The sequence below is a fragment of the Lynx canadensis genome, chromosome D2, assembly GCF_007474595.2.
Source record: "Lynx canadensis isolate LIC74 chromosome D2, mLynCan4.pri.v2, whole genome shotgun sequence".
Lineage (NCBI taxonomy): Eukaryota > Metazoa > Chordata > Mammalia > Carnivora > Felidae > Lynx > Lynx canadensis.
In genome coordinates this window covers 32,998,333-33,023,591 of record NC_044313.2, presented here as the reverse complement: position 1 = coordinate 33,023,591, position 25,259 = coordinate 32,998,333, and the positions used below count along the sequence as shown (strand labels likewise).

Sequence of the window (25,259 nt, the reverse complement as noted above, 5' to 3'; positions counted from 1 at the left end):
TGACTTCAGCTCAAGTTATGATCTGCTTCATGGTTTCCCTCCTGCCCCTCTCTCACTCGAGCTTTTTTCTTAAAAAAAAAAACAAAAAACTAGAACTCTCATACTCTTCTGGGGAGAATGTCACAAGTTACACCCACTTAGGAAAGGACAGGCAAACATTCATGTGATCTCTGCCAGCTAAGGGTTGAAATGCCAGCACCTTCCTCCCAGGCTACTGTTATCAGGAGGCCTGACGCATCTGGGCACCACAGGAAGGTAAGTTCAGAGGTTCAGGGAACATGGGGTCACTCTGCGCTTGTTTCTACATCTGTACACAGAGCTCCCAATTTCCCAAGACTGGAGAGCTGTTCCAGACCATGAGTTTGGCTCCCGCTACACGGGCAAACCTCCCAGGAGTATGTGCTTTTCCACCAGGGTGTTTTAAGTTAACTTATTAGGAGAGAGAAAAAGTCCCAAGCACTGTCAGCACAGAGCCTGATATGAGGGTCGAACCCACTGAGATCATGACCTAAGCTGAAATGAAGTCAGCTGCTTAATGACTGAGCCCAGGCACCCTTCCACCAGGATTTTAAACTACTTGGGGGAACTTTCTGCAGAGTCCACATAATTCACTGGGCATCCAGAAAAGGAAAAGTGCATACATTTTTGTATGAAAAATTCTGATTTTTAGAGCCTTAAATATTTTGTCAAAATTTCTTTTAACTTTTTTGCCTTTTTAATTTGTTTCAAGCTGCATTATTGTTCCTTTTTACATGTCATAAATGTTCTCAAGTATTAAGTGGCACAAAGTGTCTTCATTGAATGTTATCTCTGTTCTAGCACAGTGAATACATCCATTGTTAGTGTTTTAAAATTATTGTGCAATATTGCTTTTGGTGCCTTTGATCCAAATATTTATTTAGGAATTACAAAATTTGTTGGGCGCCTAGGTAGCTCAATCAGTTAAGCCTCAGACTGTTGATTTTGGATCAGGTCACCATATTGCAGTTTGTGGGTTTGAGCTCCACATTGGACTCTGTTGTTGATGGTGTGGAGCCTACTTGAGATTCTCCCTCTTTCTCTGCCCCACCCCTGCTCTTGCTCTCTCAAAATAATCTTTTTAATTTATTTTTTAATTTACATCCAAATTAGCATATAGTGAAATAACGATTTCAGGAGTAGAATCCAGTGATTCATCCCCTATGTCTAACAACCCAACAAGTGTCCTCAATGCCCCTTACCCATTTAGTCCATCACCCCAACAACCCCTCCAGCAACCCTCAGTTTGTTCTCTGTATTTAAGAGTCTCTTATGTTTTGTCCCCCTCGTTTTTATATTATTTTTGCATATTTGTCTTTCTCTGACTAATTTTGCTTAGCATAGTACCCTCAAGTTCCATCTACATAGTCGCAAATGGCAAAATTTTATTCCTTTTGATTGCTGAGTAATACTCCATTGTGTGTGTGTGTGTGTGTGTGTGTGTGTGTGTGTGTGTACACACACACACACACACACACACACACCACATCTTTATTCATTCATCAGTCAGTGGACATTTGGGCTCTTTCCATACTTTGACTATTGTTGATAGTGCTGCTGTAAACATTGGGGTGCATGTGCCCCTTGGAAACAGCACACCTATATCCTTTGGATAAATACCTAGTAGTGCTATTGCTGGGTTGTAGGGTAGTTCTATATTAAATTTTTTGAGGAAACTCCATACTGTTTTCCAGAGTGGCTGCACCAGTTTGCATTCCTAATCCTTTCTCCACATCCTCGCCAACATTGTTGTTGCCTCAATTGTTAATGTTAGCCATTCTGACTGGTGTGAGGTGGTATCTCATTGTGGTTTTAATTTGTATTTCCCTGATGATGAGTGATGTTGAACATTTTTTCATGTGTCTGTTAGCCATCTGGATGTCTTCTGTGGAGAAATGTCTATTCGTGTCTTTTGCCCATTTCTTCACTGGATTATTTGGGTTTTTTTGGGGTGTTGAGTTTGATGAGTTCTTTATAGATTTTGGATACTAACCCACTCTTTTTTTAATGTTTAGCTTTGAGAGAGAGACAGAGTGCAAGTGGGGGTAGGAGCAGCGAGAGAGGGAGGCACAGAATCTGAAACAGGCTCCAGACTCTGAGCTGTCAGCACAGAGCCTGACACAGGACTCAAACTCGGGAAAGGTGAAATCATAACCGGGGCCGAAGTTGGATGCTTAACTGACTGAGCCACCCAGGTGCCCCTGGACACTAACCCTTTATTTCATATGTCAAATGAAATATCTTCTCCTATTCCATATGTTGTCTTTTAAGTTTTGTTGGTTGTTTCTTTTGCAGTGCAGAAGTCTTTTTATCTTGATGAGATCCCAATAGTTCATTTTTGCTTTTGTTTCCCTTGCCTCCGGAGACTTGTTGAGTAAGAAGTTGCTGTGGCCGAGGTCAAAGAGGTTTTTGCATGCTTTCTCCTCTAGGTTTTTGATGGCTTCCTGTCTTATGTTTAGGTCTTTCATCCATTTTGAGTTTATTTTTGTGTATGGGGAAGAAAGTGGTCCAGGTTCATTTTTCTGCATGTCACAGTCCAGTTTTCCCAGCACCATTTGCTGAAGAGACTGTCTTTATTCCATTGGATATTCTTCCCTGTTTTGTCAAAGATTAGTTGGTCATACGTTTGTGGGTCCATTTCTGGGTTCTCTATTCTATTTCATTGGTTTGAGTGTCTGTTTTTGTGCCAGTACCTTACTGTCTTAATGATTACAGCTTTGTAATACAGCTTGAAGTTCAGATTGTGATGCCTCCAGCTTTGGTTTTCTTTTTCAGGATTGCTTTGGCTTTTGAGGGTCTTTTCTGGTTCTATACAAATTTTAGAATTGTTTGTTCTAGTTCTGTGAAGAATGCTGGTTTTATTTTGATAGGGGTTGCATTGAATATGTAGATTGCTTTGGGTAGTATCGACATTTTAACATTATTCTTTCAATCCATGATCATGGAATATGTTTTGCACTTTTTGTGTCTCCTTCAATTTCTTTCATAAGCTTTCTATACTTTTCAGTATAGATTTTTCACCCCTTTGGTTAGGTTTATTCCTAGGTATTTTATGGTTTTTGGTGAAATAAACTTTTTTTTTTTTTAATGTTTATTTTTGAGAGAGACAGAGCATGAGCAGGGGCTTGGCAGCGAGAGAGAGAGGGAGACACAGAATCTGGAGCAGGCTCCAGGCTCTGAGCTGTCAGCACAGAGCCTGACACGGGGCTTGAACCCATGAACCATGAGACCATGATCTGAGCCGAAGTTAGATGCTTAACCCAGACACTCCAATAAATTAAAAAAAAAGGGGGGGGGGATTGCAAAATTTGCAAGCAATTGCTCTGTTTACTTCATACTTTGTTTTTAGTTATTCTGAAATGGGATTATAGGAAATAATCTATATTACACTATTTAATTCTTTTAAAGGTTGAGGATCTTTTGTTGTCCAAAGTGGTGAATTTTTCGTGTTACACAGTCATCTGCTATTAACACTAAAATTACATCACTCCTTGGGGTGCCTGGGTGGCTCAGTCGGATGCATGATTCCATAATGATATATAAATACCATTGAAAATTTGATGACTAGTTCTATAGTTTCAAAGGGTCTACGCTCAAAATATTTCTTAGTTACAAATGCTATTAAAATAATTTTAATGGAAGAGACTGCCAAAACACTCCTAAGTAATCAAAGTGAACACCCATAATGGGCAGATGGAAATTGTTTGTCACCTAATAGGATGCAATAAGAAGAAAAAACATTCTGTGGTATTCATATCAAAGATGCATAACCTGCAGACACCTGGCTGGCTCTGTCGGTGGGGTGTGCAACTCTCGATCTTGAGGTAGTAAGTTCGAGCCCCATGTTGGGTGTAGAGATTACTTAAAATATTTTTTAAAAAAGATGCATAACCTGAATCTAATCATGAGGAAATCCCAGACAAGCCGACACTGAGGAACATTTTACAAATATATTCTTCAAGAGTGGCAGGGTCATGGAAGTCAAGAAAAGGCTGAGGAACTATTCCAGACTGAAATAGATTAAGGAGACTTGACAACTATTTGCAACATGTGATTATGGTTTCTGAATGGAACATAAAGAACATTATGGGGACTTTTTGATGAAACATTAGTAGAAATAGGGATTGAGTGGTTCTAATGCATCATTTAGTTTCCTGATTTTGAAATTTGTATTATGGTTATGGGAGAATTGCATTGCTTTTAGGAAACACATACCAAAATATTTCAGTTTTGGAACTTTAGGTCAGCAATTTTACTCAAATGTTCAAAATAAAATTCTTTGTACATAGTTCAAACTTTTCTATACCCTTAGGGTTATTAAAAGTAAGTATATAAAAATATACATATGAAACCAGCAATGGGCTCATATCTAAGCTAAACAAACCCTTCACAAAAGAAGAATTGGCATTGCCAATGGACATCTGAGAAAGTGCTCAGCAACATGAAGCTTCATGGAAATGTGAATTAAAACTACAATGAGTTATTAACATACCTGTCAGAATGGCTAAAATGAAAATAAGCTGAATATATTTAGTATTGCCAAGAAAGTAGAGCTACTGGCAATCTTATCGTAACATTTTTCAACCATTTGAATAATTCTTTGGCAGCATTTACTAAAAAAGAACACCTGCATTGCCAGCAATTATACTTGTAGATTATACTGAACAGAAATCCAATACATTGGGATACAAAAAAGCCACCTATAGAAGTGTTAGTAACAGCACTATTCATAATAGCCTCAGACTAGAATCAACCCATGTGTCCGTTGCAATGCAATGGAAAAAAAACTGGAATAGTTATAAAATAAGACACTGTAATAAAGCCTACCGAGTGCTATCTACAACATCAAGTGAAGAAGCTCGATACTAAAAAATAATGTATGATTTCATTCATATGAAGCTCACAAACTAACATTTTGCCTTATATAAAGGCAAAAACTAACCTTTGATGTGATATTGGACACATTTAGAGAAGGGGAAGGTACTGAATAGGAGGAGGCATAAAGGGGCTTCTGGGGTCCTGGCAAAATTAATTTTCTTGGCCTGTGTGTTGGTTTCACTGTGTATGTTCAGATGATAATTCACTGAGCTGAACTTTTAGAACTTTATATTCTGCTTCAATGAAAGGTTTATTTTAAAAGAAATAATTTTTTCCTTTTTTTAATTTAATGTTTATTTTAGAGAGAGTGCATGAGCGTGAGTAGGGGACGGGCAGAGAGAGAGAGGGAAAATAGAGGATCCAAAGCCGGTTCTGCACTGTGATGTGGGGCTCGAACTCAGGGACTGTAAGATTATGACCTGAGCCAAAGTCAGAGGCTTAACTGACTGAGCCACCCAGGCGCCCTTAAAAAGAAAAACTTTTTTTAAAGTTTTGTTTTTAATGTTTTGTTTTATTTTTGAGAGAGAGACAGAGACAGAGTGTGAGCAGGGGAGGGGCAGAGAGAGAGACACAGAACTTGAAGCAGGCTCCAGGCTCTGTGCTGTCAGCACAGTGCACAACATGGGGCTCGAACCATGACCTGAACTAAAGTTGGACGTTCAACCAACTGAGCCACCCAGGCATCCCAAGAAGAAACTATTTTGATTAACACTTCTGTCCTGAGGTCTATAGTACTCTGACTGTGGAGGGCTTTATGCTGATGCCTCCCTGACCATCTATTTGGGCAGTGATGGGAAATCACTTCAGTGTGTGGTGTCCCTGAACTGGGACTTTTTTTTTTTTTTTTTTAAGGTTTATTTTGAGAGAGAGAGTGAGCAGGGGAGAGGCAGAGAGAGAGAGGGAAAGAGAATCCCAAGGAGGTTCTGCATTGTCAGTGTAGAGCCCGACATGGGGCTTGAACTCATGACCATGAGATCCTGACCTGAGCTGAAATCAAGAGTGGGACGCTTAACCAACTGAGCGACCCACGCACCCTAAGGTGAATTCTAAGTAGAGGTCTTGTACTTGATGGGCTGGTGATACGTCACCTCACCAAGTCACCAATCCCTTACTCCAAAAACTAACGTAGGTATTACACTAGGGATTTCTGATCCCTTCTATCTTGAATCATCTGTCACTCATTTTGTAAAAAGAGAAAGGGCGAGGCAGGAGCCTCAGCAAGAGGGAGGAAGAGCAAAGAAGGGACACCCATCTCCCAAGTAATAAAATGATTGCTTTACAGAGAGCCAGGGGGAGGTGGTGCCTGGCTGGCTCATTTGGTAGAGTGTGTGACTCTTGATCTCAGGGTCATGGGTTCAAGTGCCACCTAGGGTGTTGGAGCCTATTTAAAAAAAGGAAGAAAGAAAAGAAAAAAAAAAAAAAGCTATGGAGTTCATTAGGTAGTGTGGCTCTTTTAAATCTAGAGGTATGTGAGTCAGCAAATTTGCCTCTGCCCTTGATAAATTATGAAGGTTCACCAAGACCTGGACTCAAATGCTAAAGGTTACAAATCTTTTCTGACTCCTGTTTTAACCAACCTGTGCTGCCATAATTGACTCAAATGTTTATTTAAAAGTCACTGGGGGGGCGCCTGGGTGGCGCAGTCGGTTAAGCGTCCGACTTCAGCCAGGTCACGATCTCGCGGTCCGTGAGTTCGAGCCCCGCGTCAGGCTCTGGGCTGATGGCTCGGAGCCTGGAGCCTGTTTCCGATTCTGTGTCTCCCTCTCTCTCTGCCCCTCCCCCGTTCATGCTCTGTCTCTCTCTGTCCCAAAAATAAAAATAAAAACGCTGAAAAAAAAAAATTAAAAAAAAAAAGTCACTGGGTGGGGTAAGTGCTGGCGTAGTGAATCATACTCAGTATATATACATTCAATAAACATGGGAAACTTGCTTGAACTGAGTGTTTTTCTTATATGGAAGCACGCACCTCTCAGGGCGTGTGGGGCCTGAGCTCTGCCACCTGCAGTCTGTGTGTCCTTGGCAAAGGAGCTAAAACCCTGAGGCCCAGCTCCCTCAGCCCTAAAATGGAAATAATTTTATCTTAGGCAAAGGTAACTGAATGTATCAAAAGAGAGATGATAGGGGCTTCTGGGTGGCTCAGTCGGTTAAGCGTCTGACTTCAGGCCCAGGTCATGATCTCACAGTTTGTGGGTTCGAGCCCTGCATTGGGTTCTGTGCTGACTGCTCAGAGCCTGGAGCCTGCTCCAGATTCTGTGTCTCCTCTCTCTGCCCCTCTGCCCGTTGCACTCTGTCTCTCTCTGTCTCTCTCTCTGTCTCTCTCTCTCTCAAACATTAAAAAAATTAAAAAGATGACAGATGTCAAAATTCCATAAATTTTCAATATTCCTGTAAATATGAGGGATAAAACATTGTGTGAGTGGGGTCTTGGTAAAACTTTAGTAAAAGAGCTTGGAAATATCTGCACTAGTCAGTTTAGAACAGATATGATATTTGCAGAACATCCCTTTGTACAAGCATTACTATTAGTGATCTGATAACGTACATCTCTTATTCCAGTGATATCTAGATCCTCATGACCACTGAATGTCATCTGTTCAGGTCTGCATGTTGTGTTGGTTCTGTGGGGTTTTGTTTGTTTGTTTTGTTTGTTTTTAAGATTTGATTTTTAAGTAATCTCTACACCCAATGTGGGGCTGAAACTTCCAACCCTAAGATCAGAGTCACATGCTTTACCAATTGAGCAAGCCAGGTGCCCCAATTCTGTGCGTCTGTATAGTGAATCCCCTGGTTCCCATTCCCACTCACTGAATCCATGCCTTTTGTTTTAAAGTCTTCCATTTCTTGCCATGCATATTTCATTCCGTTATTTCTGACAATGCCAGGCCACAAAAAGCAACAGAAGCAGCTATGTCTGGAGGTGACTGTGAGGTGGGGGAAACCATAGCTTCCCAAGTCTTGCTCCCTAAGTTCTGAGATTGGCTCTTTTTTCAGTTACCTGAGCAAGTTTTACCTCTGCGGTTATGAGGAAGGGAGAATCCCTATCTTTTATTTTTTTCTCTTGAGAACTTACAGCCCTGTTGTCCTTGGAATCAAATAAATAAAGGCTTCTATTTAGTGAAGTCTATTATTTTGTGAACAGTCAATGAGGTGTACATACAGAGGAACTAATGCTTTGGGGCTTGATTTTGTTTTCCTATCACTGTTGAGGCAACCGGTGGATCGTATGTATCACATATAGGCACAGTGGGCATCAAAAGATCTCAGTTCAAATCCCCTTTTTGTCACTTATGAGCTGTGCAACACTGAATGGGTCTCCTGTTGTCTTCAAATTTCCCTTTCTCCATTTGTAAAATTAAAATTCCTTTTTCCAGTATTTGGGGGAGCAAGAGTTTGATGGTAAATATGGTATTTATGGTAATATGGTAAATGTAAAAAAAAAAACCCTTTGGATTGCAAGTAACTTGTTCTGTGAGTGTTCTACAAGATGCACAAACATTTTTAATAAATTTTAACTTGATAAATGAGTGATGTCTTGCAATACAAGTAGTAAGTGACACTGAATGTCACATGATCACAACTGAGAAAATGGTTCTCTCTCTCTCTCTCTCTCTCTGTCTCACTGTGGGGTTGTGGATGATCACCAATGCAATGTCACATTTCTGTGAAATCCTCAAAAGGAGGCAAAAGCAAGTGTCATTGGATAGGTTTCTTGTTAAAGTTGCGTGAAAAGAGAAAGATTCCATTGAGCCAAAAGATATCACTGATTCTGTTAGTGATGGTGAAAGTTGTCCTACACAATAACCCTCCTCTCTCTTGTCTCCCTCCTACCAGCCACAAAGGTTTTCAAAGGTAAGTGCAAGTTAATTTGTTTATTTTCTTTATTATTTTGTATTATATTACAGTACTGTAATCATTTTTGTGTGAATATTTTTGGATTGTGGAACAAATTATCTGAGTTTCCATTATTTCTTATGGGGAAATTTAGTTTGATATACAAGTGCTTTGGATTACTTCCAGAACGAATAATGCTCCCAAACCAAGGTTTTACTGTATAAATTTACTTAATTACTTGTTACATGTTTGGACATTTAAGAGTTGCATTACCTAGTTTATGTTTAAGTAGTTGTAATGTTAGTACAGTACACTAAAATATTTCAAAAGGCTTTCATTTTCTAGGACAAAATATACTATAGTGTTTGATAAAGTATTAAAGGATAAACTTTTTTATATGCAAGGATTTCCCCCCCAAATCATAAATTCACAAACTGGTCATTACTCAAAATCCAGAATATTTTTCAGTTTTTGTGATCAAATAATTTACTTCACTGGCTCTCAATCAGAACCATCTAGAGTGTTTAAAAGAAAAAAAGAAAAACATTCCCTGGGCTCCAACCCAGACCTTTTAGAACAGAATCTCCAGGGCATGGCATTAGAAGCAAAAGAAGAGTAAAGTACGCCATACTTTTATCTTTATCAGTGGGCCAAAGTCCCTTTAAGAGAGAGATGAAGGTAAATCTAGCTGATTGGTTACCTTATAAACATCACAGGTGGAATTAGCAGTGAGTGTACAGAAGCTTTAGACTTTGCTCACAGTTGTCTAAGAAGAGAACACTTCCATGGATCCACTTGTGATTCTGGTGCTCTGTCTCTCCTGTTGGCTTCTCCTTTCTCTCTGGAAACAGAACATTGGGAAGGGGAAGCTCCCGTCTGGCCCTCATCCTCTCCCTTTTATTGGAAATATCCTACAGGTAGATGTGAAGAACATCGGCAAATCCTTATGCAATGTAAGTATGCTTTATGCTCCTCCAGCAGTTTGCAAAGGGTATGTACATTAACCTCTGCTTTTAAATAAAATATCTTTATGAAAATATATTAAGTTATAGTATATTAAGATAAAAACATCAAGATATATCTATAAAGCAAATACTCCTTGCGGAGTATTGTCAAGAATAGTGAAATAAGGGGTGCCTGGCTGGGTCAGTCAGTAGAGTGTGCGACCCTTGATCTCAGGGTCATGAGTTTGAGCCCCACAATGGGTGTAGAGATCACTTTTAAAAAATAGTGTAATAAAATAATGTTTTCTATGAATAGAGAAATATTTAGGTCATTCTTTGGTATCATCAAAATAATCAAATGGCAAAAGTGAGGAATGTTGCTGCCCTTCTTTGTTTCAGAGACATTTGGTATGACTTCTGGCTGGAGGTAAACGGTAAGGGAGGTAGTTTGTGATTGGAGATTTCATTCGAGAAGTCATCTACTACATAAACTGTGTGTTTTATTCAGAATAGTTATGAAAATTGAACTCTGAAGAAGCAAATTGTGCCTGATGTCAAGGAAATAGTTTTGAATAGTAGTTCATTTGCATGAGTGAATGAAAGAAAAAAATCCTTGGGGCCAGCTGGATGGTAACAGAATCCCTTTGGATTCTGTACAGAACTGCTGTCTGTACCCCAAGAATGCTGCAAGAAAGAAGCAATTCTCCTTCTATGAGATGCTGGCCTCTGTGATGCTTGCTCTCTTTTTATGTTAGTAATAGCAGCAAATCTCAAAGTGGAGTGGGCCTTAGCATCATCTGTGGTGATTTTTTTTAAAAAAATACATAATCCTAGTGTACATCGTAAGGCTACAGAGATAGAATTTCCAGGGGATGAGCTTTACAGATGATCCTGAAACCATCAGCTGGGTATTGGTCCCCAGGTAGGCACTGGGGACTGGTAAATTGCTCAGGCATCAGAGGTCTGCCAAGCAGGGTTGAAACTGGGGTGTTCTGTTATTAGACACTGGAAATATATAGGAAATTCTTTGAACTTCAGTCTCTCTATACAACAGGGTAAATAAACCTTGCTCAAGGTGTTGCTGTGATGGCTAGTTGTAATAATCTGAGTAATAATAGTCTGGGCCATTGCCTGTCACATCAGTGGCCCTCTCTATGTGTCGGCTGTAACAATCTTATTTATACATAACATCCAGAAATAGGTGAAGCTACGTTTGGCAGAATAAAAACATCAACAATATGATGATGATATCAGGTTTAATCATGCACATACACACAAATGCACAAAATATAGCCAAATTGTGACTTCTTTGGGTAATAATATATACATTTTCTTTGCGCTTCTCAGCTCTCAAAAACCTATGGCCCGGTTTTCACTCTGTATTTTGGCATGAAGCCTGCTGTTGTGCTGCATGGATATAAGGCAGTGAAGGAAGCCCTGATTGATCTAGGAGAAGAGTTTTCTGCAAGAGGAAGTTTCCCATTAGCTGAAAGAATTAGTAAAGGACATGGTAGGTATGCTGGTATGCAGGTTCAGCACTGGTTATGGGAGTAGGAAGGATGGAAAACAGGAATTTGAAGGGTAACTCAGCAGAACTTGGCCCATCTACAAGGCTTCCTCCTCCTTGCCCAGGACCTCTGTCCCAGTTTCTGTCTTCCCTCTGGTAGGAATTCTTTTCACCAATGGAAAGAGATGGAAGGAGATGCGGCGCTTCTGCCTCATGACCCTGCGGAATTTGGGGATGGGGAAGAGTGACCTTGAGAACCGAGTTCAAGAGGAAGCCTACTACCTCATGGAAGAGTTGAGAAAAACCAATGGTGGGTTATTCTATAACTCTGACATTGGCAGGCTGTTTGTTCTCTTGTCTACTGATATCCTTGGAAACATTTCAGCCCTTTTGTGGAGGAGAAAGGGTGTGCAGCAGAGAACCAAGGGAGGTTTTGTGTATCTATGCTTGTTATGTATGTCCTTCCATGACCGTGCATAGGCTGTGTGTACAAAAGGTCATTTAATCCTATTCTGTCCCAAATTTGTTAATTTCCAAATCATTACGTCATGAAGGTAGAACGTTTGGGGAGTCATTTTTTCAAAGAGTTAGAGAACAATGTTTTTCCCATAATGTATATGTGCATTACCTGTTTCAGAACATGTCACCAGGGAATACTTGTCAAGTGGACACAGTGGAAGTGACCTCATCACCCCCTGATGGAGCACATGTAACAAGTGACATGTGCTTTTACTTCATTGGTCTATATGTGTTTGGTCAGTTTCATTGATCTGTACGAAGGTTTCTTCCCAGGCCCATGTCTACATTTCTGGCAGTAATGATACTTTTTTTATGGTTGTAATTCCCCAGGAATCTTTAGTGCAGCCCTTAGCAGTTGTGATTTCCCTATAAACAGCTATTTAAAAATTTTTTAAATTTAAAATTTAAATTAGTTTCAAATGTACAAGTTAGTGATTGAACACTTTCATACATTACCCAGTGCTCATCACAAATGCCCTCCTTAATCCCCATCACCTGTTTAACCCATCCCCCCCCACCTCCATGCTGGTAACCATCAGTTTGTTCTGTATAGTTAAGAGTCTGTTTCTTGGTTTGCCTTTCTCTTTCTTTTTTTTCCCCCTTGCTCATTTGTTTCTGAAATTCCACATATGAGTGAAGAAATCATATGGTATTTGTCTTTCTCTGACTTATTTCGCTTAGCATAATACACTCCACCTCTATCCATGTCATTGCAAATGGCAAGATGTCATTCTTTTTGATGGCTAAGTAATATTCCATTGGTTATGTATATACCACTTCTTTATCCATTCATCAGTCATGAGCACTTAGGCTATTTCCATAATTTGGCTATTGCACATAATGCTGCTATAAACATCGGGGTACCTGTATCCCTTTGAATTAGTAGTTTTGTATCCTTTGGGTAAATATCTAATAGTGCAATTGCTGGGTCATAGAGTAGTTCTATTTATTGAGGAACCTCCATACTGTTTTCCAGGGTGACTGTAAACAATTATTTTTAAATTACCAGTTTGAGTTATTTACTGTTGCTCGCTAATCTGTAGTATTATTTAATATATGTTAAGAAATATATGCTATAGCATAATCCTGAAAATTACACAAATACCAAGTTATAAAATGATTTATTTAAGTTTCAGCTATTAATAACTCTTTACCCTGCCTCCCTTATTAGTTGACTTTCCTTATATTACTCTCCTTCTTTATAGTCTATTAATCATGTTTCTAATTTTCTCTATTTTGTAATGTTTTGACATCTTAGAGGCCTTGCAGAACCAGGGAACAACCTCCCCTCCCAGGGGTAATGAATTACTAGATATAGCAAACATCTTGTCTTAGAGCATGTCTTTGATTTGTAAATCAGCCTATCCACCGCCCATACCCCCAGCTGCCTCCTTTACCAAGTTCTCACACACCAAGCCAATACTCTCCCTGCTCTAAATCAACGCAGGGCCAATTACTGAAGAACTGGGGAACACCCCTGTAACCCAGAGCCCTCTGCAACTGTTCAAACTATCTGATCCTAAATGTACTCAGCATACCTACCCTGCCTTGCTCACTCCTTCCCATGAAAGCCCCAATGAAGGCTCTGGCCCATGCTTTCCCTCTGTTCCTTTTGCCTCCTCATCTACCTTGGTGCTTCCCTCTTAGAGGGAACTCTGAGTAACAAACTATCTTTTCAATTGCTATCTTCTCCTGATCTACTGGCCCCACGATCTAAATAAAAATTCCAGGTGCATTTTAAAATCATTGGATTTGGGTTAGAACTTATATGGTAATTATTTTACCCCCCTCTGTCAGCTCCAGTGACTTATGAAGTGCTTGTCACAATGAATCTGATTTTCAGTGTGGATTTCAAATTACCCTGCTTTTTAATTCTCTCTCTAAAATGAAGCAAAAAATTAAAAACCAAATTTTAGCTGTGAATCTCTCTCTCTCTCTCTCTCTCTCTCTCTCTCACACACACACACACACATACACACACACACACACACACACACATACACACACACACACACACACACACACACACACACAGAAATCTCAAGGCCTTCTTAAATTTATCCCCTACCTTCTAGAATAAGTTTTTCCAAAAGCTTACTGTCCTTGAGTGTTTCAACTGAAAAGGAGTCTGGAATAGGAGCAGTTAACTAAACATGTTTCCTATTTTTTTAATTCTGTCTCATTTCTTCCTCATTTTTGATTCTGGTCACCTTAATTACATTGATGATGTGAATTTGGGGCCTTTTGCATATAAAGTTTATTGATCATTTGATTATAGCAATTTCATTTAAATATTTCCCACTAAAAATATAAAACTTTTCCTCTTCTTTCATTTATCTGTAAAATGACAGAATTGACTTAAATGATAGTCCAAGTAAAAAATTTATACCAACGATACGGGCTTCTGCTAATGGCTATATATAGTAATATTCCAGAATTCCACAAGAGGGCAGGCTGTCCAAATAAATGTGGGGCCTGATGGACACTATTTCCTAGAGAAGAAAATTATTTTTTTCTATATTGCAATAAAGAAATAAAAGGACTCTATTTATTGCCTTTTCTGTTTTTAAAAAAATTTTTTAAGTAGGTTCCATGCTGAACGTGGGGCTTGATCTCATGAGCCAGCCAGGCGTCCCAGGACTCTTTATCAAGTTAATCTTTTTTGTCTGCTTATCTGTGACTTAAGTTTGAAATAAAGAGTTCTTATTTTACTTTTATTTTAGGCAAATTGTATTATAATTTGTATTCATTTGTGTTAGTTTTTCTTCTCATATAATATGGATAGCTTTTGCTTTTTTACATTCATTCCATCCAGTATCTGCATTTTTCCATAATCTTCCTTTCTCTAATCTTTTCCTCTACTGATTTTACACATGGGTCACTTCAACTATTCATTGTACATAAAAGGTTTCCAGGTCCTTAGTCATTTTTTCCCTTCCTTATATGAGTGCTAATTGCAAGCTTACCAAACAGGTGTGATTCTTCATTCATAACCTGAATCATTACGTAGTTTTTAAAAATTTATTTTTATTATTATTATTTTTAAGTAATCTCCACACCCAATGTGGAGCTTTAACACACGACTCCGAGACCAACAATTGCATGCTCCATGTACTGCCACGCACCCCTATTAGGTATTTTTAAAAGTGGCTTCTTGGGGCATCTGGTGGGCTCAGTCAGTAAAGTCGGTCTTGATCTCAGGGTCATGAGTTCAAGCCCTGCGTTGGCTAAAAAGTAAAAGAAGGGAAGAAGGGAAGAGAGAGAGAGGGTACTGGAAGAGAGGGAGGGAGGGAGGGAGGGAGGGAGGAAGGAAGGAAGGAAGGAAGGAAGGAAGGAAGGAAGGAAGGGACTTCTTTAAATTTGTTTCTTTTGTTCTTCAAAGTAATAGTCCCCTTGGGTAAAAATCAGGTAAACAAATGTAGTGATATACGAATTTGCGTGTCATCTTTGTGCAGGCGCCATGCTAATCTTCTCTGTATCGTTCCAGTTTTAGTATATGTGCTACTGAAGCGAGCACCAAATGTAGTGATATAAATGGAGTATTTGGAAAACTATTATTAAACAAACGAGGATGGAATGGGCTTCACATTTAAAAAAAATTTTTTTTTACATGAATTTATTTTTGAGAGACAGAGTGCAAGCAGGGGAGGGGCAGAGAGAGAAGGAGACACAGAATCTGAAGCAGGCTCCAGGCTCCGAGCAAGCTGTCAGCACAGAGCCGGACTCGGGGCGTGAACCCACGAACCGAACTGTGAGATCATGACCTGAGCTGAAGTCCGATGCTCAACTGACTGAGCTACCCAGGCAGGAATGGACTTCACTTTTAAGGGAAAAGTGACAAGTTGATTTTAAGCATACTAAAATTTTCACCGATAAAGGGATTGCTAGGTAGATATTGCTTTAGAGGTTCTAAAATTACCTTTATCTGTTATCAACAACAAAGACTTTTATATGTATATTTTAATGCTATTTAATAAATCTTTCCTATTCTTTTTTTTTTTAATCTCTCCTATTCTTTAGCCTTACCCTGTGACCCCACTTTTGTCCTGGGCTGTGCTACCTGTAATATGGTCTGCTCCATTATTTTCCAAAATCGTTTTGATTATACAGATCAGACTTTACTTGGCTTCCTGGAAAAATTTAATGAAAACACCAAGATTTTGAGCTCCTCATGGGTCCAGGTGAGGTCAAGATCCTCTCTTCCTGAGAAGCTACTTATACTGTTTTGTCCAAGTCCAAAATTCTGTATGAACCATGCTGTGAAGTGAATGAAAACTAGACATTTTGGATGTTATAATGTGGTAACTGTGGAAATCAGATTCTTCTCCCTTCTTGAGATTTGTTTTGTTTTGCTTGCTATAGGTTTGTGCTGTTGTTTTTTTTTGTGTGTGTTGTTTTTTTTTACTTTTTTTAATGTTTTATTTTATTTTTGAGAGAGAGAGAGAGAGAGAGAGAGAGAGACAGAGTACAAATGGGGGAGGGGCAGAGAGAGAGGGAGACACAGAAGCTAAAGCAGGCTCCAGACTCCAAGCTGTTAGCACTGAGCCGATGTGGGGCTTGAACTCACGAACCATGAGATCATGAGGCTCGAACTCATGAACCATGAAATCATGACCTGAACCAAAGTCAGACGCTTAACGGACTGAGCCACCCAGACACCCCCGTGTGTGCTGGGTTTTTTGCTTTCTATAGGCTGTAGATGTTTATTTAGTGACTTTTCTGAACTGTTTTTGCTAAGTCTCTTCTTTGTCATGTGCGGTCTCTGAAATCTCTGTTCCTTTAGCTTGTATTAAGCTAATGTTTTGATGGAAGTTTCCTTGAATGTGAGGAGCCGAAATGAAGGGAGAAAGAGGGGGTGGGGAGAGAAAGGGAGGGGGAGAAGGGGGAGAAAGAGAGAGAACTGGAAGGGAGAAGGGAGGGACAGAGGAAGGGAGGGAAAGAGAGGGAGGGAGGGAAGGGGGAATGCAGGAAGGAAGGGAGGGAGGGAGAGGGAGGGAGGGAGAGGGAGGGAGGCAGGAAGGAACTAATGAATTCTTCCAGATTAGCTCTGTGCTGGGACACTCCTTCAGTGCTTTCATCAGACTGTTTTCAATTCTTTCTCAGCTTGTGCTGAGCCAAGATCACCCAGAGGTGAAAGCTTAGGGTCTTCTGAGGTCTTTTCTTAGCCTATGTCCTGCTTTCTAAACTTTTTTTTTTTTTAATTTTTGTTTAATGTTTATTTATTCTTGAGAGAGAGAGAGAGAGAGAGAGAGAGAGTGAGTGGGGGAGGAGCAGAGGGAGAGGGAGACACAGAATCCGAAGCAGGCTCCAGGCTCTGAGCTGTCAGCACAGAGCCCCACGCGGGGCTCGAAGCCACGAACCGTGAGATCATGACCTGAGCCAAAGTCGGACGCTTAACCGACTGAGCCACCCAGGCGCCCCCTAAACTTTAAATTTCTAAATTCCTCAGTATACATGGGTGCTTTTGAATGCCCTAATTTCCAGAAGTTACTCTCTCCTCAGCTTTTCTTCCTAGGATTTTGATGTTGTATCCTATGCCTTAACTAATCTTTGCCCGAGGAGGCTGTGGGTTATTCATTTGCCTTACAGAGTTTTGGAGACATACCTACTACTTTTCCACCCTGAGTTCTAAGTTAGATGAGACAAAGACCAGAGCCCTTCAGATTGCCCCAGAGAAGTGGCAACAGAGAAAACAATTTTTTGTGAGGATGGTCAGCTCTACTCTTTCTTGAACTAGAAACCAGAGTCCCATGTAAGAAGCTGCCCTTGTTAAGACCCCTGCCAAACTGAGGAAAGAGGTGGGACAAGGACAAATTAAAAACTTCACAAAGCTTTCCCGCCATTTTCAAGTTACCTTTTTCTTAATTCAGCATTCTCTTGATTGCTTTGTTTTCTAGAATTCAGACAAGTTGATTCTCATGGTTTTTGCTAAAATTTTCAGCCTTTTTTGAGAGGGACCTACCTTTGGAGCTGTCTACTGTGACATTTTCACCAGTTATACTCAGTGAAGTGAATTTTTGAATACCAAACTCCTGCCCAGGGCAAGCGTCCTGGAGTGTGCATCTGAGAAAGATAGTTGAAGCCTTTATTTCACAGACAAGAAGACAAATGTCCAAATATGGAGCTGGTGGAATTCAAGCCCATTTGTTCCCTGGTCTGTGATTTTTCCACTAAACCTCAAACCTCAGTTTCCATAAGCTACTTTGGTGACTGCCTGGAAACATGACCACATCACTCCATGGGCATGCAGGCCCCTGCTGGAAGGTTCCCATTGCCCACAAGGTTTGTCCTCCACTCACTTAGTGACCTCTTCATCACATTACTTAACAGAAGTATGCTAATTTAGGAAGGAAAAGAATGTCTCCTTTAAGAAGAGAAAACGTTTGGGATCACAGATGCTACCAGGGAACACTGACTAGGGAGTAGCTTTGTGCTATATATCAAGTTGCCCAAACTCCCTTAACCTTGGTCTTCATCTATAAAATGTGAATCATAGTAATTCATGTCATTCTATATTTCAAGGTTGTAGGGAGGAATTAATATTTAAAAAATGAGAGAATTGGGCACCTGGGTGGCTCAGTCACTTCAGTCAGTTGAGCATCCAACTCTTGATTTTGGCTCAGGTCATGATCCCAGGGACATGGGATCGAGCCCCACATTGGGCTCTGTGCTGACAGCACACAGGGCCTGCTTGGACTTCTCTCCCTCCTCTCTCTCTCTCTCTGCCCCTCCCCCCACTCGCACATGTACCTTCTCTCAAAATAAATAAACTTAAAAAAAAAGTTTCTCTCTCTCTCTCTCCCTTTGCCCCTCTACCCTGCTTGTATTCTCTCTCATTCTTTCTAAAAATTAAAAAATAGGCATGCCTGGGTGGCTCAGTCAGTGGAGCATCCAAACTCTTAATTTCATTGCAGATGTGATCTCATGGTTCATGAGATTGAGCCCCACATCGGGCTCTGTGCTGATGGCACAGAGCCTCCTTGGGATTCTCTCTCTCCCTCTCTCTGCCCCTCCCCGCTCTTTCACTCTCCCAAAATAAATAAATAAACTTGAAAAAATAAACTCATTTAATGTCGTAGACTCTGGGTCTAGAGTTCTTTCTTGCCCAGCAAGAAAGCAGGACACAGGATTAAAGTGCGAGAGATGACTAATGTCCTGGAGAAGACAAGAGCCCCGATTAAGGGTCCTTGCTCCATTTTTATTAGGATCAGAAGGCTTACAAACATGGTAATGGACGTGCACAAAGGGACAATGAAACTGTGAACATTAACTCATGGACATGAGGGAAAGAGGGGTTTGAAGATATGTGGAGTTAGGGGTTTGGGTCAATACAAAACAAAACCCTGGTGCCAGGCAGCCAGGCAGAAGGTTGTTTACAGCAGACGTGAGGCACCACTTATCTAGCAAGAAAGAACACCAGACCCAGAGTCTACGACAATTTAAAAAATTAAAAAATTTAAGTTAAAAAAAGAGAGAATTGACATAAAGATGCCTTAATACTATGAGGTTGATGTATGTGTATAGGAAATTATTATTATCTTCCATCATCTGGTCAGAGTTTGTTCCCTTAAGTATCCCTATGAGCATTAGACAGTTACTTTTATATGCACATTAAATGCTTCCCCAGAAGATAGAGACCATTTTTTTCTTTATCTCATTTCTTTAATGTTTTTAATTTAATAATTATTATTTTTTTTTTATCCTTAAGATCTACAATAGTTTCCCTGCTCTCATTGATTACCTCCCAGGAAGTCATCGCAAAATATTTAAAAATTTTACTCGTACACACAATTATATTTTAGAGAAAACCAAAGAACACCAAGAATCTTTGGACATTAACAATCCTCGGGATTTCATTGATTACTTCTTGATCCAAATAAAACAGGTAAAATGTTGGTGACAGATCATTTATTTGTTTGCCTGCATTTTTGGGGTTCACTGATTAGTTCTGTACTTATCAGGGATGTTTCAATAGGCAAGAAATGCTTGGCCAAACACTTTAGGTTCTTATGTATGCATGGATCTGGATTGAGCATCATAGAAGATCTAAGATTGAATTGCTAAATACCTGGAATACATGGAACCTGTTTGTCAAGTTTCTACCTGAGCAGAAAGAGAAAGAGAATGTACACTTTAGGGGAAATGAAAATACAAACAGATTAGAAATGACAAAATATTGAGGCGTAAAATTAAGGTGGATGTGATCATGTCACATACAGCATGTGGGAGAGGTAGAAGGAAAGATTTAACCTTGCTAGGCTCCTGCTTGTTTTGAGGGTTGATGTAGATCCTCAAATATTTGCAATAAGGAATAGGGGAGGGAATTTCAGATTGGTAGAGTGGTATGATGAGAGGTTCAGGGGTGTGTATTGTCAAAGAGATTGGATGGATAGAAGAGAGAAGTCTTCGCTGAGTGTAGCCAAACATGAATTTGGACAGATACAGAGTTGAACATTGGTGTCTGTCAAGTAACTGTAAACCTGAGTGTTGGCATGACAAGTTTTGATTTTATCAGGTAGGTGTATGAGCCACAAGAGTGGAATGCAAGTAATTATTGGAGGAAATTATCCTGGGAGCCCTGGAGAATGATCTGTATGATAAGAATGGACTCCAGGACCAACCGTGAGATTTTTCATTTCTTTGGACTTTGGCTTGATAAGAGTCTGGACCATGGAAATACAGAGGATCCTGAAATCAAATCAAATTGTTCATCTTGTCACATCTCAGGGATCTATAGAGACTGGTTTTAGTTGGAGGAGAGGATAAGTAGGAACTGTAGGGGAAATTTTAGTAATAAGAACAGATACAGCATTTGAGAAGTTTAACCAAGGAGTGAAAGATTTAGATAATAAATCTGAATGAGTGATAGGATCAAGTTGGAAATCATGTGACAACAGTAATGTAGATGACATAATGACACTTGTGGAGGTACAAAGTCCTCTTTGAACTGGGGAGAGACCAAATCCAGAATGTATCCTAAGGAGCTAATTCTAGAGAAGGAAATTCCTTCATCTGAGGCCATCGTTATTTTATCTAATCACCTTGTAACTCTGGGCAGAAATGAGAAACCAGTTAGTAAGCTAAAATGGCAAGGAGTCAAAGATGCCCATGAGGGTGACTGTCAAAGAATTGTCCATGCATGTCAATTGGACTGCTCAAATCATGTATTCTGGGTGGAATGAAGTGAAGAAGACAGAATGGTTTGAAGAAACTGGAAGAGGGACGAAGCAAATTACTTCCACCCTCTTCTTTCTCTACTAATAGGGCAATTATTTTTATCTCTCTGGTGATCATCTGATTTGAGAATCTGATTAAAAAGTATGGACATTTGGGGTGCCTGGGTAGCTCAGTCAGTTAAGCATCCGACTTCAGCTCAGGTCATGATATCACGGCTCGTGATTTCAAGCCCTGAATCAGGCTCTGTGCTGACAGCTCAGAGCCTGGAGCCTGCTTCAGATTCTGTGACTCCCTCTCTCTCTCTGCCCCTCCCCTGCTCATGCTCTGTCTCTCTCTGTCTCTCAAAAAATAAATAAATGTTAAAAAAAAATTTTTTTTTAAGTATGGACATCTTCCCAGAAGAATGCACCTACATTAATTTTTTTTTCCACATATTTTGAGGAATTTTCTTAATGCTGGGAAGCCTCTCCACTGATCCTGGGCTAATTAAGGCTCTGACATCTCTCTTTCAATTAACAGTATTTCCTTAATACTATATTTTAAAATTGCATTGTTCCTCTGGTCTTCATCATAGTATTTAAATTCTATCTTATTCCTTTTTGTTGTTGTTAACATCTTCATAGAGTATAATTTACATACCAAACCCTTCACACATTTCAAGTACAATTCAGGAGTTGTGTATTTTCAGAGTTCTGCAACACCACAGCAATCAATTACCAAACATTTTCATCACCCTGAAAAGAAGCCCCATATGCGCCATCAGAAATCTCCATTGCCCCTGAATCCCCCCTTCAGGCATCACACCTCTACTTTCTGTCTTTATAGATTTGCTATTCTGGATGTTTCATATTAATGGACTTCTACAGTATGTGGTCTTTTGTTCTAGCTTCTTTCACTTAACATAATGTTTTCAAGGTTCATTGATGTAACTTATATCAGTACTTCATTCCTTTGGTTGAATATTGTTCTGGAGTGGCTATGCCATATTTTATATATCCACTCATTGGTTGATGGACATTTTGGTTGTTTCTGGTTTTCTGGTTATTATGAATAAACTTCTATGGACGTTTGTGTACAGGTTTTTGTATATACAAATGCTTTAATTTCTCTTGGGTATATACCTGGTGATAGAATTGCCGGGCCATATGATAACTTTGTATTTAACCTTGGGAGGAAGTGTGGTGGGTCAAAGACCTGAATGTAAGAGCTGAAAATGTAAAACTTGTAATTACAAGAAAACTTAGGCATAAAATTGGCTAAAATTGATAATCCATTTGTATGTAAGCACTGATTCTTTAAATTTGCTTCAACAGTAGGAAATGCTAAAAATGGTTTATTAGTGCCCTATTCTTTTTCCTCGCTTTAGAGTGATTTTGGGTTGGCAATGTTAGAAAACTGTGTGAAGTTGATGTTACTGGTGGGTCTAGTAAGTACAGCTATTGAGTGGGTTAAGCCTATCTTAATGGAGTTGATTACATGTTAGGCATGCTACTGGTCACTTGGGGATTATAAAAACCTTATTAAATTAATGCTGGTCTATAGGAAGGGATAGGAAGAAATTATTATTATTATTATTATTATTTGTATTTTAGTGACCTCAATAGTAAGTATTTCAAATGGCCCTATGGTTATTATCGACTTTGTGTCATCCTTACCTTAAACCAACTTCGGTTGTCCTTGTGAAGTGCTTTTGCTCTCCCAATGTACAGTTTATGAGACCTCTATTCAGTCAGTCTCTTATCCTCAACATCTGCATTTCCCCTACACTCTCCTTCATCCCTTATGAGCAGTTAATGCTTAAATGTCCTGTCTTCATGTCTGTAGTATTTCTTCTATCTCTATATCCCCATTAATTCCTGTACTTGTTTCCTACTCCAAGTTGCCTCCTGCCTCACATCTAGAATAATCTGTTCTAGGATGTGCTGTCATGTTAGCTTTTGCACATTTTCAACCTCATAATGAGATTTTAGGCAATATAGAATCCACATAAATTCTATAACAGAATAAGAGAATTGCAAATTCTCGATCTTGGTTTATACCATGTTTTGAGATATTGCTCTAATTTACTCATTTCTCTCTATTCAGATTGTGTTTGCCTACCAACAAGAGAAAACCCAATTAGCAATATTTTAAGAAAGTGTAGTGGGTTTATTTATCTCATGTACAGCGAATTTCATGTAGAGCAGTCCAGGACATGTACAGTAGCTCTGAAGTATCATTGGACTCAGGTGCCTTCTATTTTTCTTTAGCACACTTAGTGTGTAGGCTTTATGTTCATGCTCAAATACTCGTGTTTCAAGATGATGTCTACACCACCACCACCACCTACATATCTGTGTTTTGAGTAAGAAGAAGGAAAGAGAAAGTGGCATCCATAGGCCATTGGTAAGAAATAGATTGCTTGGCCAATGTAGCTGCAAAGGAGGCTGGGAAGTGGAATTTGTAGGCAAGCAAGGGATAAGGAATAGGAAATGAAGATTGGGTCAGCTAATGCATACAGTTTTCCATACCATACAGTTATTATTTTAACACTGCCCTCTCCAGTTTCTAAGTTTGCTTCCCTTGATAACAATGTGCTATTTGGGATTTATTGTAATGACATGTGCTGGCAAACCATCAAATAATGGCATTGAATAATTCCTAGGAAAACCACAGTCAGCAGTTGGAGTTCACTATTGAAAACTTGATAGCCACTGCAAGTGATTTGTTTGCAGCTGGGACAGAGACCACAAGCACCACCCTAAGATATGCTCTCCTGCTCCTGCTGAAGCACCCAGAAGTCACAGGTACCGCCAGCATGGTAGGAAGGGTGAATTTCAGAAATGATGTTGAGAAGACACTCGTATGGGCTTCCATCTTGTTTCTCTTAGAGAAGCTTCCTTACTGAAATTCCTGTGCCACCAGCTCTGATTTGTCCAAATATGAAAAAGGGAGATAAGTGAGGCAAATTCACACACTAGCAGAGGATGACTGAGAAGTGAAGACACTGTGAGCAATAATAGCAAAAGCAGAAAGCTATGGATTTTATCAACAAAAAGAACTTTGGATAAATGTCTAGATTTTATGGGAAAGGATTTATAGCAGGCACGGCCAGCATAAGTTGAATATCAGTTTTCTTAAAAGAGGCCACTTTGAATGGTAGGTGTGTTCTTGGAGAAATCTTTCCTGGGGTTGCTGGGTCAGTTGAGCATCTGACTCTTGGTTTCAGCTCAGGTCATGGTTCCAGGGTCATAGGATTGGGCTTTGCATCGGGCTCCATGCTGAGTGTGGAGCCTGCTTAAGGTTCTCTCTCTTTCTCTCCCTCTCTCTGTTTCTCTCCTCTGCTTGTGCTCTAAGAAATGAAAAAAAGAAAGAAAGAAAGAAAGAAAGAAAGAAAGAAAGAAAGAAAAGAAAGAAAGAAAAGAAAGAAAAAAAAAGAAGAAAAGAAAGAAGGGAAGGGAAGGGAAATATTCTGAATATGCAGTTTTCTAATGGTAAGGTAGGGAAGATGGGAACTATGTTTGTTGAAGTATAGCAGAAACTTAGTAAGATGGCCTGAGAAAATTTCCAGTCTGGGAAGTATTTTAGAAGGTTAGATTTATAAAAGATACATGCTATTTAGACACAATGTGGTTTAAAGGATTTTTTTTCCCTTTTAATTTTTTTTTAACTTTGTTTATTTTTAAGTAGGCTCCATGCCCAAAGCAGAGCCCAATGCGGGGCTTGAACTCACAACCCTGAGATCAAGACCTGAGCTGAGATCAAGAGTTAGACACTTAACCGACTGAGACACCCAGGCACCCCATTTTTTTCCTTTTTAAACAACTATATTTTTCCACCTTATTGAGATATAATTAACAAGTAAAAATTGTATATACTTATAGTATATAATGTGATGATTTCATATACATGTACATTGTGAAATGATTACCACAATCAAGCTTATTAACATATTTACCACCTCACATAGTTACCTTTTGGAGGAGGAGGGTATGGTGACAACTCTTAATATCTACTCTCTTAGCAAATTTCAAGTGTACAATACAGTATTAATCACAGTCACCATGTTGTACATTAGACACCCAAATTTATTCATTTTAAAAGTTTGAACCCTTTGACCAATATCTCTCCATTTCCCCCACCCCCAGCCTCTGGCAGCCACCATTCTACTTGCTGCTTCTATGAATTTGACTTTTTTAGATTCCACATATATGTGAGATCATGCAGTATTTGTCTTTTTGTGTCTGGCATATTTACTTAGTGTAGTATCCTTTAGTTTCATCCATGTTGTTGCAAATGCCAGATTTTCTTCTTTATTGGCTAAATAATATTCTGTTGTTATCCTTTTCTTTATTCATCTATCAATGAACACTTAGGTTTTTCCATATCTTGGCTACTGTGAATAA

The 25,259-nt window shown here is 39.4% G+C and overlaps 1 protein-coding gene and 1 non-coding gene across 2 annotated transcripts in view; one reads left to right on the top strand and one right to left on the bottom strand.

Moving 5' to 3' along the window:
* The first annotated feature begins 9,432 nt into the window (after window positions 1-9,432).
* Window positions 9,433-25,259, top strand: part of LOC115527426 (cytochrome P450 2C41-like) — a 31,786-nt gene continuing 15,959 nt past the window's right edge. Inside the window, exons 1-6 of the mRNA XM_030335026.1 lie at window positions 9,433-9,680; window positions 11,019-11,181; window positions 11,339-11,488; window positions 15,718-15,878; window positions 19,406-19,582; window positions 23,519-23,660. Of these exons, the coding sequence (XP_030190886.1) occupies window positions 9,513-9,680; window positions 11,019-11,181; window positions 11,339-11,488; window positions 15,718-15,878; window positions 19,406-19,582; window positions 23,519-23,660 (961 nt within the window). The 5' untranslated portion in view covers window positions 9,433-9,512. The remainder of the gene's footprint in view (window positions 9,681-11,018; window positions 11,182-11,338; window positions 11,489-15,717; window positions 15,879-19,405; window positions 19,583-23,518; window positions 23,661-25,259) is intronic.
* LOC115527814 lies at window positions 15,108-15,214 on the bottom strand. Its single transcript, XR_003973051.1, has one exon. It is a non-coding gene; the product is annotated as a U6 spliceosomal RNA (small nuclear RNA).